Below are 15,880 nucleotides of genomic sequence, written 5' to 3' on the forward strand. Positions count from 1 at the left end.
TAAGGGGCTTTTCTTGGAATGTAAACTTAAGGCAAAAAGGAGAAAAAAGCTTGTGCACACTTGTAATATCCATGTTTGCACTATTAAAGTATGTTTTAATAAACCTTTGTAGTGTTTGTTTTGTTTTAGAATGTAGAATTAATTCTGCTGTAAAACATTATCAGTCTAAATCACCCCTCTTGTTTCTGCAACTCTGTAAACCATTCATGTTTCTTTAGACTAGTGCATGACGTAAGACTGCGATGATGTGTGATTTCATTACCTGAGTTGCAAAATAACACCGGTAGATTTATTGTGGTTGCGTCTCCTCCGCGTGAGGAGCGTCCTGCGTCCGCGTCTCTGATTGGACGGTTGGGGCGTGCGCTCCACAGCGCCGCGCCGCTACGGGATCCTCTGGCGCAGAGAGATAGCGCAGCTTGGCCGCCAGCGAGCACCGAGCCGGGCTGGGAGGGCAGATGATGTGATGTGATCCAATACGGGTGGCCGGCTGCAGCTACGGGCGGACTGGCACTTATAAGCGGCTGTCACTGCGGCCCTGCTCACTAACCGTGTCGTCGTGGGATCGGACTCGCAGAAGCCCCCCCCCAGGCTGAGCCAAGCGGTGAGTGGATGTAAATAGATGCTCTCGATGGGATGCGCCCCCTCCCAGTGCGGCGGTGGTGATGGGGCTAGAGAGAGAGCGAGAGAGGGGGGGGAGAGAGAAGGGGGGTACAGTGGATGATGAAGATTTACTGCGTCTGTTCACATATCGACAGCTTTGCCTCTGCAATACTGGCATCTGCACCTATGCATCACTGTCCTTCTGGTACATCATCTACTGCTGTTTCTGATTTGTCATCCTGGGAGTTTCTTAGTCTGGAAGCAGCAAGAACCGAAGGGCTCGAATACTCCACCCATGACATCATTGACTTTTTCAAGTTCATTTTCTCCACAGCTTTCATCTGTTGCATTTCATCTGTGAAGCTGTAGTTGTGAGTCAGAGAGGGAAAGAGGAAGGGGGGTGGGGGGGGGCTGCCATGACAGGGAGTTACCTGTCAATAAAGGAGAGTTTCCTTTGGCAGGCCAAGATCTGTCAGTGCAAATTATGTAATGAATCCACTTGCTGCTCCAGGCTATGCTAACAGTTTCATCTCTTTTAGTTGACCTTCAGATAAAGTGTGAGAACAGGGGATTGTGTTACCCTATATGCAAGCTTCAGCGACAGTCTAAACAGCACGAGCAGATATGGATCATGTTGTGACAGCTTGCTCCAGAAATAGAAAGGGAGCAGTATGTTTTGTCTGCCAGCAAGTTTTTAATGCACACTTCTTAATCATGCAAGGAAACAGGCAACTGGTGCATTTTTCTTTTTTTATTTTTTTTATGATCCTTCTATAAAGAGTGTATTATTGCAGAAATATAGCACATATCATCCAAGGAAGAACAGAGAAAATGAATTTTAACAAAAAGATTAGATTAGTGTGGACTGATTGCTCATTCAAGATGCATGTTTCTGCAGTCCCATGACCAGATGCTACAGTCTGCATCTCATGAATGACCTCTGGTGTTAGGGATCACAACAGATGTATTGAGGATTACAGTGTGTTAACTGTGCCCACTGTCCTGCAAACTGCTGTGTCATTCTCCTCGCTTTCTCCCTCTAATATCCGTCCCTCTCCTCCCCACTTTCCTCACCCCTCTTTCCGTTCCACTTTTGTCTAAAGTATCAGAGATCTGCATCGTCAAAATGGTAGAAGTCATATGTGTTGAACATTCAGTTTGTTTTTACTTCAGATACAACCAACAGTGGAAATGAGGATGGGGAGTTCAAATGATCTTTGTTTCTCTTTGTCAGTTTTAGTGTGAGGATGTGTAATTCACCCTATGACTCATGCAGCATCATCACTGTCATCTTCAGCCTCGGGTATCAAGGCACAGTTTGAAGATGCTAAATGTTGATGCTTATGGCTTATTCCAGTGCATCTGTGACACAATTAGAGGTTGAAAAAGCTTCATGAGCCCAAAAGTGCATCACTCAGAGATAAAAACACACATTTGTTCTCTAACAGCAGCCTGTTTTTGTTTTTATTTACTGTTGCCGGTTGCAGAGACAGGACGGTTCAGCTCAGGTAGGTTGTACCTGTTGACTCTGTTTGTGTGTCAGGACACAGGCCTGGGGAGGGAGCGCAGATTCAGCACAAACAGGTTGTTGTGGTTGTCTGGCTCAGTGACAGAGCGACAACACGACAACCACCCAGGGAGAGGAGAGCAGATAGGGGCCCCGCATGAACAAAGTGCTCGGCCCAGGGATTCTGCTCTCTCCAAAGTCCGTCTGTGTCGTTTCCCAAGATCTTGTCTTGCTTTGAATCTGCTGCGTTTGTGTTTTCCATGTTTCCGAGAAAGACGCCAATGATGACCGCAGCATTGTTTGAGGAGTGTGCGTGTGTGTATGTGTTTGACTGGGTGAAAGGGTGTTTATGTATCTAATGCTTGCATGCCTGGGCATATTTCTCTACCTCCATCTGAGTTCTGTTGCTTGTCATCTTTCCACAGATGTGTAGTTTAGTCAAATCATTTAAAAACCACAAAGGACAATAATGCAACCCATACATACGCCTTGTCTTAAGATTGTTGTGACTTTCTGCCATTATCTTTGTTGGGTTCCATCTGTCTGTATTCACATCACAGACCTGATCCACCCAGAGATAAAAGAGACACAGCTAGCTAGTTAGCAGGAGCTGGCTGCCACTTCTCCTCCCCACAGGCTGGCTTATGGCTCCGCTCCGGCTTTGAATGTCAGTCCTGGATGAATACAGCAAAGATCTGACTCATTCCCAATATGCAATCGAGCTTTATGACTTTGATGCAGTGTTTTTATCACTTCAGCAATAACATCTAATGTGTAAAAAGGGTCATGAGGCAAGAAAAGATGTAAACCAGCACCACAGTGTTATGATTAAAGCCATTGAGACTTCCTAAGCTAACAGAGAGCAAGATTGCTTTTTTTATTTATTTATGTGGAAATCTGAAGAATGCAAATAAGTAACAAACCATACAAGGTGCCTCAAGGCAGTGATCATGTCAGAGAGAAGTAGTGTTTTCCACAGTGTTGTCATAGTAAAGAAAATTAACAGAAAACAACCTGATTTCATTTTATTTTATTTTGGATTTGTTGCGGTGTTACTGTTAAAGACAACATGTCAACAGAGCGCAGAGAAACAAAGCTTGTACAAACATACTAACCCAGTGACCAACCATTAGCCAGTCTCAGAGATGCGTAGGTGTAAAAGAAGCTTGCAACCACAAGAAAGAGAATAATTGTGTTCTGACTGACTCAGGGAAAACACAGAGTTAGCAGCATTTCATTTTCTCTTCAAAAAATCAGATGAACAATTAATCCATTCTATTCAAACAAAGTCTTTGTGTAAGAACATGAACATGACAGAGAATGAAAGGTCACATTCAACTCTGACAAACAGAATGACTCCCAACTAGCATTTTATAGTGTGTTCAGGGGCCAATAATATTGCTATTTTTGTCATTTTATAAATATTATTAGTCATCATAGTCTCACTATTAATGTGAATTTAATGAAGAAGTTCATAGAAACTAGAATTAGACATTATGTGAGTGAAAATGTGTATTACAAAGAAGCAAAAAACAGGCATTTTTTACTGACTGCATTAAAACAAACAAGAGACAAAAATGCAACATTATCACTTCAATATGTGGAATTTGTTGAATATGTAGAAGTTTGTGTTGGAGTCTGTTTGATGCAAGTATTTGTTGACGTTAGCAAACTACATTTTTAAGCTAATGACTGAGTCAGCTGCCACACCCATGATAACACATATAACACTGATTTATATGTGGAGGTCACTTTATCCCATAAAAGTCTTTATTTTCACCCCTGGGTTTTTCAGTGCTGAGATTCTGCTCCTCTACAGCAGCCACAGAGTGACGATATTAGCTTCTGTAACCTTGGCAACTGAAAGGGCTAATGTCTACAAGCAACCCACGTCCCCCCTCAACTCCAACAACAGTTTATCAGTGGTTCAAGTTAAACTTTTAGTCAAAAAACATAAATATTATAACCTTTCTTTTTACTTTTCTTTGAATAATTTCTTGTGCAAATAAAAATTGACTTCATTTTTACAATACAAATAAACCCAACCAGACTGCTCTGAGACATTATTTTTCCAAATAAAATATGAAACATGCACTTATCTTGTTATAACTATAATAATAACAATTAAGTATTTTTTTTACAACAACAAACAAATTTCTGATAACAAAGATAAATATTTAAACAGTATCAGTGGCTGTAATGAGCTTGTTTTACATTGCACATACCTACAAAACCTACGAATAAATGCAAATTGGAGCAGCTGTGGCCTAGTCGGCTGGAGAGTAGGTTTGTGGCGGAAGAGTCTCTGGTTCGTTTCCGTAGACTGGCAGAGATTTCTTGGCAGATATGCCCTTGAGCAAGGCACTTAACCTCCCCACCTGCTCCCCAGGTGCCTGAAATGGCGAGCCCACTGCTCCTGGTGTGCATTGTGTGTGATGCATGATCTAGTGATGGGTTAAAGGCAGAAGACAAATTTTGGTGTGTGGTGCATGTTTACATATGTAACAAACAACTACTGACAAATAAAGATTCTATTCTATTCTATTCTGTTCTATTCTATTCTGTTCTGTTTTGTTCTGTTCTATTCTATTCTGTTCTATTCTATTCTATTCTATTCTAAATTGTGCAAACTGTACAGAAACAGAAATGTTGCGTGTTTGTCAAGTCAGTTGTCTTACTGGTGTGAAAAGAAAGACTGACAATAAGAAATCAAAGAGATCATCATGGCAGTGGATTTGTTGTAGATCCTTAAAATGAGTTTGAGGTGCTCTAATGCCAAAACAGTCCTAGAGCCGACAGTACAAGCCTCTGGGGGCAGTGTTAGGATTTAGGTTTACTCCAGTTGGTCAGATCTAGATTCAGACGTGTTATGTACAGTCATTATCCAAGATGACAATGCCAGGATTCATTAGGCTCAAATTGTGAAAAAATAGTTCTGGGAGCATAACACTACATTTTTATACACTGTTAGTTCACCATAGAGTCCAGACCTTCACTTCTCTGAGAATATTTGGGATGTGATGGAGAAGACTTTACACAGCTGTCTGAAACTCTGTCATTAATACAAAAATTATAAAAGTTGTGACTCATAAGCATTATGTGGCATAAACAATGATATGAATGCATCCCATAATCATTGTTGAATGGCATCAAAAGAAATATTGTATGTGACTTTTTTGGGCCAGGCAGTGTATTATTATATAGTTGAATATTATACACTTCTAATATTAGCTCATCACAGGGATATTGATATCAGTGTATGGTGTATGTCTGTCAATAAGGAATGAGATAATGCTGACAAATGTAATCTACTAACGGATCACAGTTTTATTCTGTACATATTGAATTTCAGATTCATAAATATCAGTGTCAATGTCAAAAGTCATGTTACAATGACGTTGAGGTTTTTCTAATTTGATTTTTTCTGTCTCTTTTCTCTTCAGCTCTATCTGTCCAGTGTTTTTCCTGTCAGCCATGATGTCGGTACAGACTCCTCCCCTCTCCCGCTCTGGCTCCTCCCCCTCGAATGTGGGCCTGACCAACCGCAGCGGCCCCTCCGCCACCCCTCCCACCTCCCTCAGCCTTCGTTCCTCTTACAATCAACTTCTTGGACGTGACGTCTTCAAAGAGTCTGTCAGCATGGAAACCGGAAGTTCAGCCACTTTACCCAAGAGCCGTCAGAGATACGCCATGACCAGTGTCCGTAGTGCCATGGGGTTAAGTGAGAACTTGGCCCCATCCTTTAAAAACCAACCTGCAACCAGAGGAAGGGGTCTCCCCACTAAGTCTTCATCCAGTTCAGCCCTCTACTCTTCCTCTTCTTCCGCCTCCCAGTTTAGTACAACCAACCCCAAATTAGCTAAGAATGGAGCGAACATGCAAAGACGAGCTGAAAGCCAACAAATGGAGCTGAGCAGAGCCAACACAGAGGGCAAAATTCACAACGATCTCCTCAATAACACTGGTTCTGACTGGCTAGAGTTGGGGAAAGACAACTCACAGCTGCCCCCATTCCGCAGGCGGACCAAGAGCTTCTTAGGATACCATGAGAAGGCCTGGGATCTGGACCTCAGCTGGGGAAATAAGGAGGAAAAGGTGGAGAAGAAGCAACAGTCCTCCCCAGAGAAGGAGCAGGCTAGTCCTGCCAAAGAGAGGGAGAGCCAGAAGGAAGAGAAGCCCTGCAGCAAACAGGCCTGCCAGGATGAAAAGGAAGATGTGGAGCCAGTGGTAGAGGTAGATGAAGAGGAAGATGATCCGACACCAACGCCAAGACAGCCCCTGTTACCGGTGGTGGTAGAAGCCCCCCTCTCCTCCACCTCCTCCTCCTCCACCAACAGTCCAGAATGGGTTAATGACAACCAAAACCTCCTCCAGAACCAGGCTCCGACACAGGTCAAAGAGGAGCTCGGTACCCAGGTTCAGGCGACTCCACAAAGTCCTGCAAAACCCCCTCGGAGCGCTCAGCCCCGGGTAATAAAAGTGGAGCTGCATCCAAACAATGAGAACCAGTTCCTGCAGCAGTACCCACCCTCCTCTCCCAAACAGGTCAGAGCTGGAGAGAGGAACACCCCGACCAGGAGTCGAGCACCCCCCGCCCTGCCAGATCCAGAACCAGAGACCGGGCTCCCTAAAGTGGGCTTAAGAATGGATCTAACTCCTGAGACTCCATCAGAAGACGAGGACTCCAGCTGGACCACCCTGTCTCAGGAGACGCCGTCTCCTCAGACTCCACAGGACACAGGTTCGATATGTGTGTGTTTTTCTGTTCATCTGATTTTCTTCCTCAAAATGGAATTTGCATATCTGTGTCAACCTTTAATCAAGCCCTTTAAGCCTCTCACTTCATTTCCTCCTGGTTTCACTGTTCCTCTCTCCACCTCCTACAGACACACTGATCTGGAAGTTTACCAAAATCCCCATCTTATGCAAACAAGTCACTTCAGCAATATGCTGAACCTTTAAGGCCCCTGTGAGCCACCTTATGGCGCAGAGTGATTAGAATGGATAGAAGCATAGGATACTGCAGATAGCTGGGTGTGAAAAAGGAAGGAGAGCTGGAATTAGTAAGCAACGATTGCCAAGGACAAATGAAAAAGCAATAGTCAGAGAATATGAGGGTAAACAAGAAATATGAGAAGAGCAGACAGGCAAAAAGGAAGAGGGTTCTGTCTTTTTGGGTTCTTTAGGGGACAAGCCCAGAGCTGCGATGACAACGGAAACTGAGCAGGGACAGGCTCTCCATGTCTGAGATGGACCACTTTATCTTGTTTGTGTGTATGCAGTCTTTTTTGCGTGCATATATAATAAGTGTATGTGTTTTATGTGTAGCCTGCTTTTTACAAGAATGCATATGTCTTTGTGTCATTCAGGTGCAATACAATATGTGTTTTTGTATCACTGTCATGCATCAGCAGATGTATGGGGTGAAGGGGACCTGCCCCCCGGCTGGCGGGAGATCTCAGACTCATCAGAGGTCTATTTCTGGCACATCCCCACTGGCACAACACAGTACCATCGACCTGTTGCCTCTGGCAACCAAAATACCTCCCCCAACAATGAGCCAGGCACGGAGCCACAACAGGAAACACAGGACTCTCTCAAACCACCTAATGAGGTGAGAGGATCCTCAGACCAAAACAAACATATTCACATTGAAGCGCAGATGTGTTAGGATGCATCTTTAGGTTCAGTTGATGTGGGCTTTTAATTGCCTGCGTTTTTATTCAAGTCTGTTAATGCTATGAGATGCACTGTTTTATCTGAAGAAGTAACTGAAATATCTGCTCTACAGGAGGCAACGCTCTATGGTTAATTGAAGGGATAGTTTTATGTAGGAACTTCACATTCAGACTATTGTGTATATACAGTATGTGGTTATGCCATCCTTGGAAATAATTTAAATATATTTTTTCAACTTTGTCTCTTGATTTTTTAAATAGTAAACATATATACATTAAAAAAACAACAAGAGACACAAAAAACCATAATGTATGCCCCCCTTCCTAAAACAAACAAATATAGCAAGAGAAGGTTGTATAGAGCAAATTCACAGATAGTGCAGTATGTACACCCACATTAGCACAATAACTGTAAAAAAAAAAAAAAAAAAAAAAAAAGAAGAGACCATGTACCAGATGTGTATAAATAAGCATTAAAGAAATATAATCATATTGGTACTATTGGTCATCACAAAACTCTACATCCCCTACATGTCTTAAAAAGGGTGTCCCAAATTTTATAAAATTTATTAGATGAGTCATGAGTGTAGTGTCATATAATACAAAATATTTCTCATGTACTGTGTGAGAATGTTTGGTTGTATCGTTCTGTTTCAGTAGAAATGTGAGTATATTTAAAGAAATACTCATGAATTGATGTCAGCTGTTTTTCAGACATTGTTTGCATACCCACTAGCATGTATGATGTGAGACATAATGTAAGTCAAGTCAGATTACACATGTATCTACATATTACAAATCATTAATTTGCCTCAAGGGACTATACAATCTGTACAATATACAAGACCGTCTGACCTTTGACCTGTGGTTTGAGTTAAAGAAAACTCCACAAAAAGAGATTTTTTTTGAAGTCCTCTACAGATGTATTTCCAGTACATCTGCTAAATAACCATTTTAATCATTTCATAAAAACCTTAACCTTTCGCAGTAATAGCTCTGTGAATGTGTCTCCCACAGCGTCCCAGCAGTCTGATATCTGACAGCTCGGTGGAGCCGGTGCCCTCCCCCTCTGGCTCCTCCCACTGCTCCTCCTCCTCCACCCCATCAAACGATGTCATCTCTTCTGGACCAAATCTGAACACCACCGCCTGCACAGTCAACGTAAGACATCATCATCTTGCTCAAACTTTTCTTTTAAAGTTGAAGAGCACAGTATATTTTGTTAGTTTATCTTAATCTAAACTGGATAATTCAGGTGTGTTTATACCTATTTCTTTGTTTTTTTTTTCATTTTTATTCAAATTAATAATTATAAAAAAAAAAAAAAAACAGTAAGCACTGTATCTTCATAATAATTAATGCCAGTTTTAGCTGTAGCCTGGAGTCATCTAAGTAATATCAAAACATTTTCAGAACCGTGTCCTTGCATTCTTTATGATGTGAAAGTCGCCTTTGGAAGCTCAAATATGTTAAATAATCCTCCATTTCTAATTTAGCCCCTGTGTCACACATTAAAGTCAGTTTATTAACTCTGGTTCATCTTAGTAATATCTAAACTAAAAGTCTCCTTTAGCGTTTATTCTTCCCTGTAGGCTCGATAGTGTTCTTGATATGCATATGTGCTTTCACTTCTGCTCTTATGAAATTGAAATGAGCTCTGTGCCCTGGCCAACAAAGATGAATATCTCTCATATTAAGTAAGACTCTTTAGTTATTACAAAGCAAATGAGATCAAATAAGGTGGAACATTCAATATTAGAATCTGCTGGTTGTTGTTTTTTTTTTTTTTTCTCCCTTTTACCAGTATATCTTTAAAATTGTTTTTTTGCTTTGTGAATATATGCCTGCCTTCCTGCAGGAGCTGAAGGACTACCCAGTCTATCCAGATCCCAGTCTGAAGGCGTTCGAAGGGGCTACACTTCGCTATGCTTCACTCAAACTCAAGTAATGCCCACAGAAATATCTCTACAGACACATACAGCTTTGGAAATAATTATTAGACCACATGAGATTTATCTGAAGACATTCAATACAACTTTGTTTACAAGTCATCAACAACATAGATGAATAATTTTTGCAATCTATTCATGGTTAAAATTAGATAATTAAAAAAAAAAACATTTAAATTCCTCAATTTTACACTGCATAACCAATAATATTTTTGAAACCCAGTGTTACGTTTTTCAGTCACATCAGCTTTAACTACAAGTAAGTTTCAGTAAAGTTCATCTGTATCTGTACATGTATGAGGTTGAATCAATCAAAATCTAAATAATTCATAACTTTTTTTTAGAATATCAAAAAAACAAAAACAAGGGGAAAAAAAGTAAAAAAAATAAAAAAAAACATTCAAAAAAGAGTGAGATTAAGCACAATTTATATGCTCCCGCCCCCTTACCCCATCTTTTTCTACTGATCACAGTCCCATGTCAGTTCCTCAAAGTACATTAACAAATCTGACACATATCAAAATAAATTCTAAACAATACTGCACAAAACGCAAAAAAAGTTATACATGTGAAAATAAACTCTATCCATTTCATAGCTGTATTACGCATATAGATAGACTTCACTTCAGACATAAACAGGCAAAAGAAATCCCAGATCCAAAAGGACACTCCAATATATGGAAATAAATCAACCAAAAAAAGAAAACAAATGTCACACAAATGTACAACAATTTTACTGTGACTCTTCCACAACACTCAATGTCCGAAAAGGAATAGGAAGAAAGCGGGAACTTAACCAAAAGAAGAGAACAGTGTGATGAGCAGATGTCCATTGAAGGGCTTCATAAAGGGGGGTATAGTGACATGATCATTACATGTTGATTACAGCCTCCAGAGGTTCTATGAAGATCCACAAAAAAGAGGCAGAAAACACATTTCAACACCATGTCACACTGGTCCAGTAACTCTCTCCAAAGCTCTATGGATGATTTTGTAGCCAGGCCTTAGCCTCAGTGTGATTAAAATAAGTGTGTTTTTTATGATAATGTATTAATCTGTCAAATTCTGTAAAAATGTGTCCCTGCAGCCCTCCAGCCCAACTAGAGACGGTGGATCTCAACAGTAGCTTTTCTGACCCGGAGGCAATGGTAAGATCTGCAACTTAATCCACCTGTAACCCAGTTCCTGTTTATAAACTGATTTAATTAGTTTTATTCATGAACAGTGTGTGCACTCGTCCACATTCTGATGCCCACAGTTGTACATAAGACAGGATCTGATCATCTTTAGATCCTGTTGTCATTGTATTCCAGGATTTCCACTGATTCTTAAACCATTGAGACATTATTAGTACCAACATAGTTTACTCTTAACATTTGATGTGCATATGTTCTCCTTTTATTCATTCATTTACCAGTTAGATAAAATATCAGCCTTTTAGCAGATCCTCTGTGTTAATGAAGGTAAGGGAGCTGACTTTGTTTGCAATGACGTAACCTTCCCAGTGACATCCTGTTGTCCCTATCTCTGTGTTGAGCAGCGCCACACTGTGGTGACAGAAGTGGTGTCTGTGTTTCCAAATGAACCGGTGTTCACTGCCCTCATGTGGAAGAACAGGAAGCATTCACCATTGTTAGACCCCTACAACACAGGAAGATCAAATGTGCAAAAATCATACATAGTTTGATGAGATAAAGTGGAAAACAAATAACAGAAGTGCTGGTTGACTAATGGCATTGAAGTGTTATTACATATATACAAGTTTATATAGAGAGTACTGTGCTAAAGTCCTAGGCCAACATTAGGTTTATTGGGACAGAATAGAATAGAATAGAATAGAATAGAATAGAATAGAATAGAATAGAATAGAATAGAATAGCCTTTGTTGTCATTGTGTGTACAATGAAATTCAGAGTGCTACTCCATTCAGTGTAACCATATTAACACAGGAATAACACATGAAAATAAGAATAGAGTGGATATAAAATTACAAAAACTAAAAATAAGATTAAAAAAATATAATAAAATTGTTACATTTTAACGAGGTAACATAAGAATAGACCTTAGTAGAATAAAATAAAACTGGACAAAATATGAATAGACGCAATTTACAGTATTAACAGTATGTGAAAGTATGTATATCTATTGATAGTATTAACGGTATGTGTTGCCTATAAAAACAGTATGTATATCTATGTAAACAGTTTGTATATCTATGAACAATATTAACAGTATGTATATGTATGTGAACTGTATTTATACCTATGAACCAAGTCTATATAAAAATAGTGCATTTATATGTTCTTGATAAATATTGAATAAGTATTGCATTGTTATTGCAGGACAGAAGATTATCAATCAATAAATCAAACTGTATTTATATAGCACCAAATATAACAAATTATTGCATGACTTACTGCACATAATTCACATTTGAAGGATTATTGCACACTACAGGAAGTGATTCTGAGGATACACTGAGGGAAGCAGTAGAACAGGAAGAAACTACTTTACCCCAGAGTTATTACAGATGTTATGTCCCGGCCTAGGGGTTAACCAAGACGCACATAATATGCTCCCTACCAGAAAACTATAGTCCAAAATGTATTTATTTGTATATTTCAAATACGTTCAGGGAGGGCTCTGCCAAAATAACAAACAAAAACAGTCAAACTAAATGACCTTTTCAAAAAGAAATTCATGAAAATAAAATACAATAAATTAACCTCCTTCCCTAAACCAAAAACAGGAGAAAAATGTTTACACAAAAGAGCCACCCTCCCCTACCAGAAATTTGGACTGACAGTTGAACTACTATTTACATATATACGAGCAAACTACAAAGCAAATACAGAGTTGAAAACACAAGTGTTGGCCACTAGGAACACACACACACACACACACACATACACACACACACACACACACACACACACACACACACACCCTCAGTTGGAGGCTGGGCAGGGACAAATGACAGAGCGAGCTGCTGCAGCCAGTGTCATTTTTGAAGGCGGCTCTCAATCTGGTTCCACCAATCAGCTGCTTCACCTGAAGGGAATACAAAAGGAACAAAAACAGGCACAGCACCCCTACAGGGCTGGAGAAAAACGCACTACATCAAAATACATACACATATACAAACCTTTTATTATGACCCTGGGTCATAACAGAGTTATTGCAGTTAAATGTGGTGAAAGTGAGAGGGAACTGTCTTTGAATCTATTAGTTCTTCTCCTAACCTTGTTGGTTTAGTAAAGTTATAACAAACACACAAATGCAGTTAGCAGTCTCTGTGTAAAGGTACAATCTGAATATATGGGAAATATGCACAGCAGTAAAAACCAAAGTTTCAGGGAAAAAACAGCTTCTACAGCTTCCATAAACAATAGAGGCAGTATTTAGTGGAACATGTCTTTAATAATGTTGTTCAGGTAACAGGAGATTTATTGCATTCATGTTTCTGAGGATTTCTACCAGGTTTCATTCAACACATCAGATGTTTCTAATTGTTTGTGTTGCTTCTTGTTTTGGGATCAGGGGTCACACTGAAAAATAACCTTTACAATGCTTTTAGTTCAGCTTTTGTTTGTCTTTAAGGCTTTGCACATATTTCCTCAATTTTCTTGTTGTATCTGAAGAAAAGAGAATGAGAAATAAATAAGTATGTTAATTTCAGTCCTACAAAAACAACAAAGATAAAGGTGGCCTAAGACCTTCGTTCAGTACTGGATATTTAACCCATAAGCACCCAGTGTGACTTTTGTGGCAGGTTCCAAAGGAATTTTTCTCTCTGTTTAACCTTTCCTAAGTGATTTATCACCATTTATTACAATATTATCCTCTGAATTTTGCATTTTTTCAGTGAAAATCATCAATTTTCCTATGGTTAATTCACTGATCATGTAGATGTTCATAAAAGCTCAGATTAAATTCAAAGGTTATTATATCAGAAAAATAGAAAACTGAAGAAAAAGTGACTTTTTCAGTAAAATATATTATTACCTGAACATAAAATAAGTGTCTCCATCCACTGTCATTGATCCAACTCCATAGCTTTTACTGGTGAATCAATGTTGTAGAAGATGACGGTGTTTCCACATTCACTACGGAGCCTCTGAACGTCCAAATGGGTCATATCTGATGACCATTAAAAGACGGCAAACTGTATTTTACACCAAATATTTACATGTATTAATAGGATTAGTGGATCAACAGGTATTAAACATTTTATATCAGTGAATAATTTTGGTCGCTGGTGGATGTTAGGCTCTTTATGGGTGAAGATTGAATCTTGATAATACAGAAACAAATGAGAAACATGAGCATTGTATGGGAATTCAGATATGATCCTGAGATGTGTGAAAGTTTAAATAGAAAGAAACCATTAGTGAATAATATGGTCAGAAAGGAAGAAATGGACAGAGCGAGAACATGTGTGAGTGTGTGCTCAGATCCATGTTCGTTTGACACTTCCACAGTTTGAAAGATGTATCTTGAGCTTCTCCTCAGAGGGGAAAAGCTCCTCATTGTGATGGAGAGAGAGTGAAAAGAGAGGGATAAAGGGAGGAGAGAAGACGGCTGCTCCAGGCTCGAGGCGGTCTACACACTTATATCACACACACAAACACACACACACACACACACACACACACACACACACACACACACAGTCTTTCATATTTTATGTGCCGTCTTCACCAATCAGACCGCTCTCTGTTACGGATCTGAGGGTGTCTAGTGATGGTACAGTAGCTCTCACTTTGCACTGTACTGCTTCAAGCTAAATCGTTAATGTGACTGATAAAATCTGTCATAGGTGTGTGATAGGTGTATGTCTTGCTTTGGTTAATATCAACTAAATAACTAAATTGTGCAGTGAGCAGTGACACTAGAGATAGAATGACCTATGACCTCCTCCAAGTTGATATTAACTAACCTTAGGTCCTGGTTGGAGGTTCACTATGCAGTGCAACTCCTGTGTTAAACCCTTATGTAGAAACTGGGTGTGTTTTGATTCCAGTTTAAGCTCTACAAATCACATGAATAAACTACAACGGTTTGGCTTCTATCATTGCAAAGGTAAGAACATTCTGGAGATAGAGAATGGATCATACATGCATTTATCACGCCCTGATCACATTATTGAAACACCTTTTCAACACCAAAGTTCATGAACACATCACCCCCACCTCGCACCTCTTCACTGGCTACCAGTTCAATTGAATACTTTTAATAGGCGGCCATGGCTCAGGTGGTAGAGCGGGTCGTCCAATAACCGAAGGGTTGGTGGTTCGAATCCCGCTCTGTTCTAGTCAGTCTGTTGTGTGGTCAGACACTTCACCCTCCTTGCCTCCAGTGCCACTCACACTGGTGTATGAAGGTTTGGTGGTGGTCGGAGGGGCCGTAGGCGCAAAATGGCAGCCACACTTCTGTCAGTCTGCCTCAGGGCAGCTGTGGCTACAGATGTAGTTTACTACCACCAGAGGGAGAATGTGAGAGCGAATGAATAATGGGTCAATAATGTAAAGCACTTTGGGTGTCTAGAAAAGCGCTATATAAATCCAATTCATTATTATTAATACTTTACATGTTTAAATATGTTTATGACTGGTTGGCTCTGTGTCAGACAGTTTCAGACCCTTATAATCCTCTGACGAAGGCCTGGTTGTTGTTCTGAGGGCTAGGTTAGATTAATACCCTTTTTCTGTGATGGCTTCTCAACTTTGGGGCTACTTGCATCCAAATATTCACAAGTCAGCAGCCTCAGTTTCTATCGTGAAGTCTCACATTTGTCACTCTTCCTTTGAAAATGCACTTATTACCCTGAAGGGGAGGCAAGGGGTATTGTTTTTGATTCAGTTTGTTTGTTTGTTAACACCCTAACAACAAAACTATTGGTTGAATTCATACCAAACTGGGTTTATAGATTGCCAGCGACCCAGAACAGATATCATTACATTTTGGGAACGGTAGGTCAAAGCTGACATTTTTTTTTTAATGAATTTTTTAAATCTTTTTTTTTTCCCCATTTACTTATAATGGGCGAAATTTCAAATGTCTGTAGCAGCAAAATTACTGGTTGAATTCACACCAAATGGGGTTACAGATTTCCAGTGACACAGAATAGAGGTCATTACACTTGG

The 15,880-nt window shown here is 39.9% G+C and overlaps 1 protein-coding gene across 1 annotated transcript in view; it reads left to right on the forward strand.

Moving 5' to 3' along the window:
- Positions 1 to 416: 416 nt before the first annotated feature.
- Positions 417 to 15,880, forward strand: part of apbb2a (amyloid beta (A4) precursor protein-binding, family B, member 2a) — a 39,723-nt gene continuing 24,259 nt past the window's right edge. The window contains 6 exon segments of the mRNA XM_030145276.1: positions 417 to 601; positions 5,551 to 6,848; positions 7,519 to 7,721; positions 8,803 to 8,946; positions 9,644 to 9,729; positions 10,822 to 10,882. Coding sequence (XP_030001136.1) covers positions 5,582 to 6,848; positions 7,519 to 7,721; positions 8,803 to 8,946; positions 9,644 to 9,729; positions 10,822 to 10,882 — 1,761 coding nt within the window. The 5' untranslated portion in view covers positions 417 to 601; positions 5,551 to 5,581.

This window comes from Sphaeramia orbicularis, chromosome 10, assembly GCF_902148855.1.
Source record: "Sphaeramia orbicularis chromosome 10, fSphaOr1.1, whole genome shotgun sequence".
In the NCBI taxonomy this organism is placed as follows: domain Eukaryota; kingdom Metazoa; phylum Chordata; class Actinopteri; order Kurtiformes; family Apogonidae; genus Sphaeramia; species Sphaeramia orbicularis.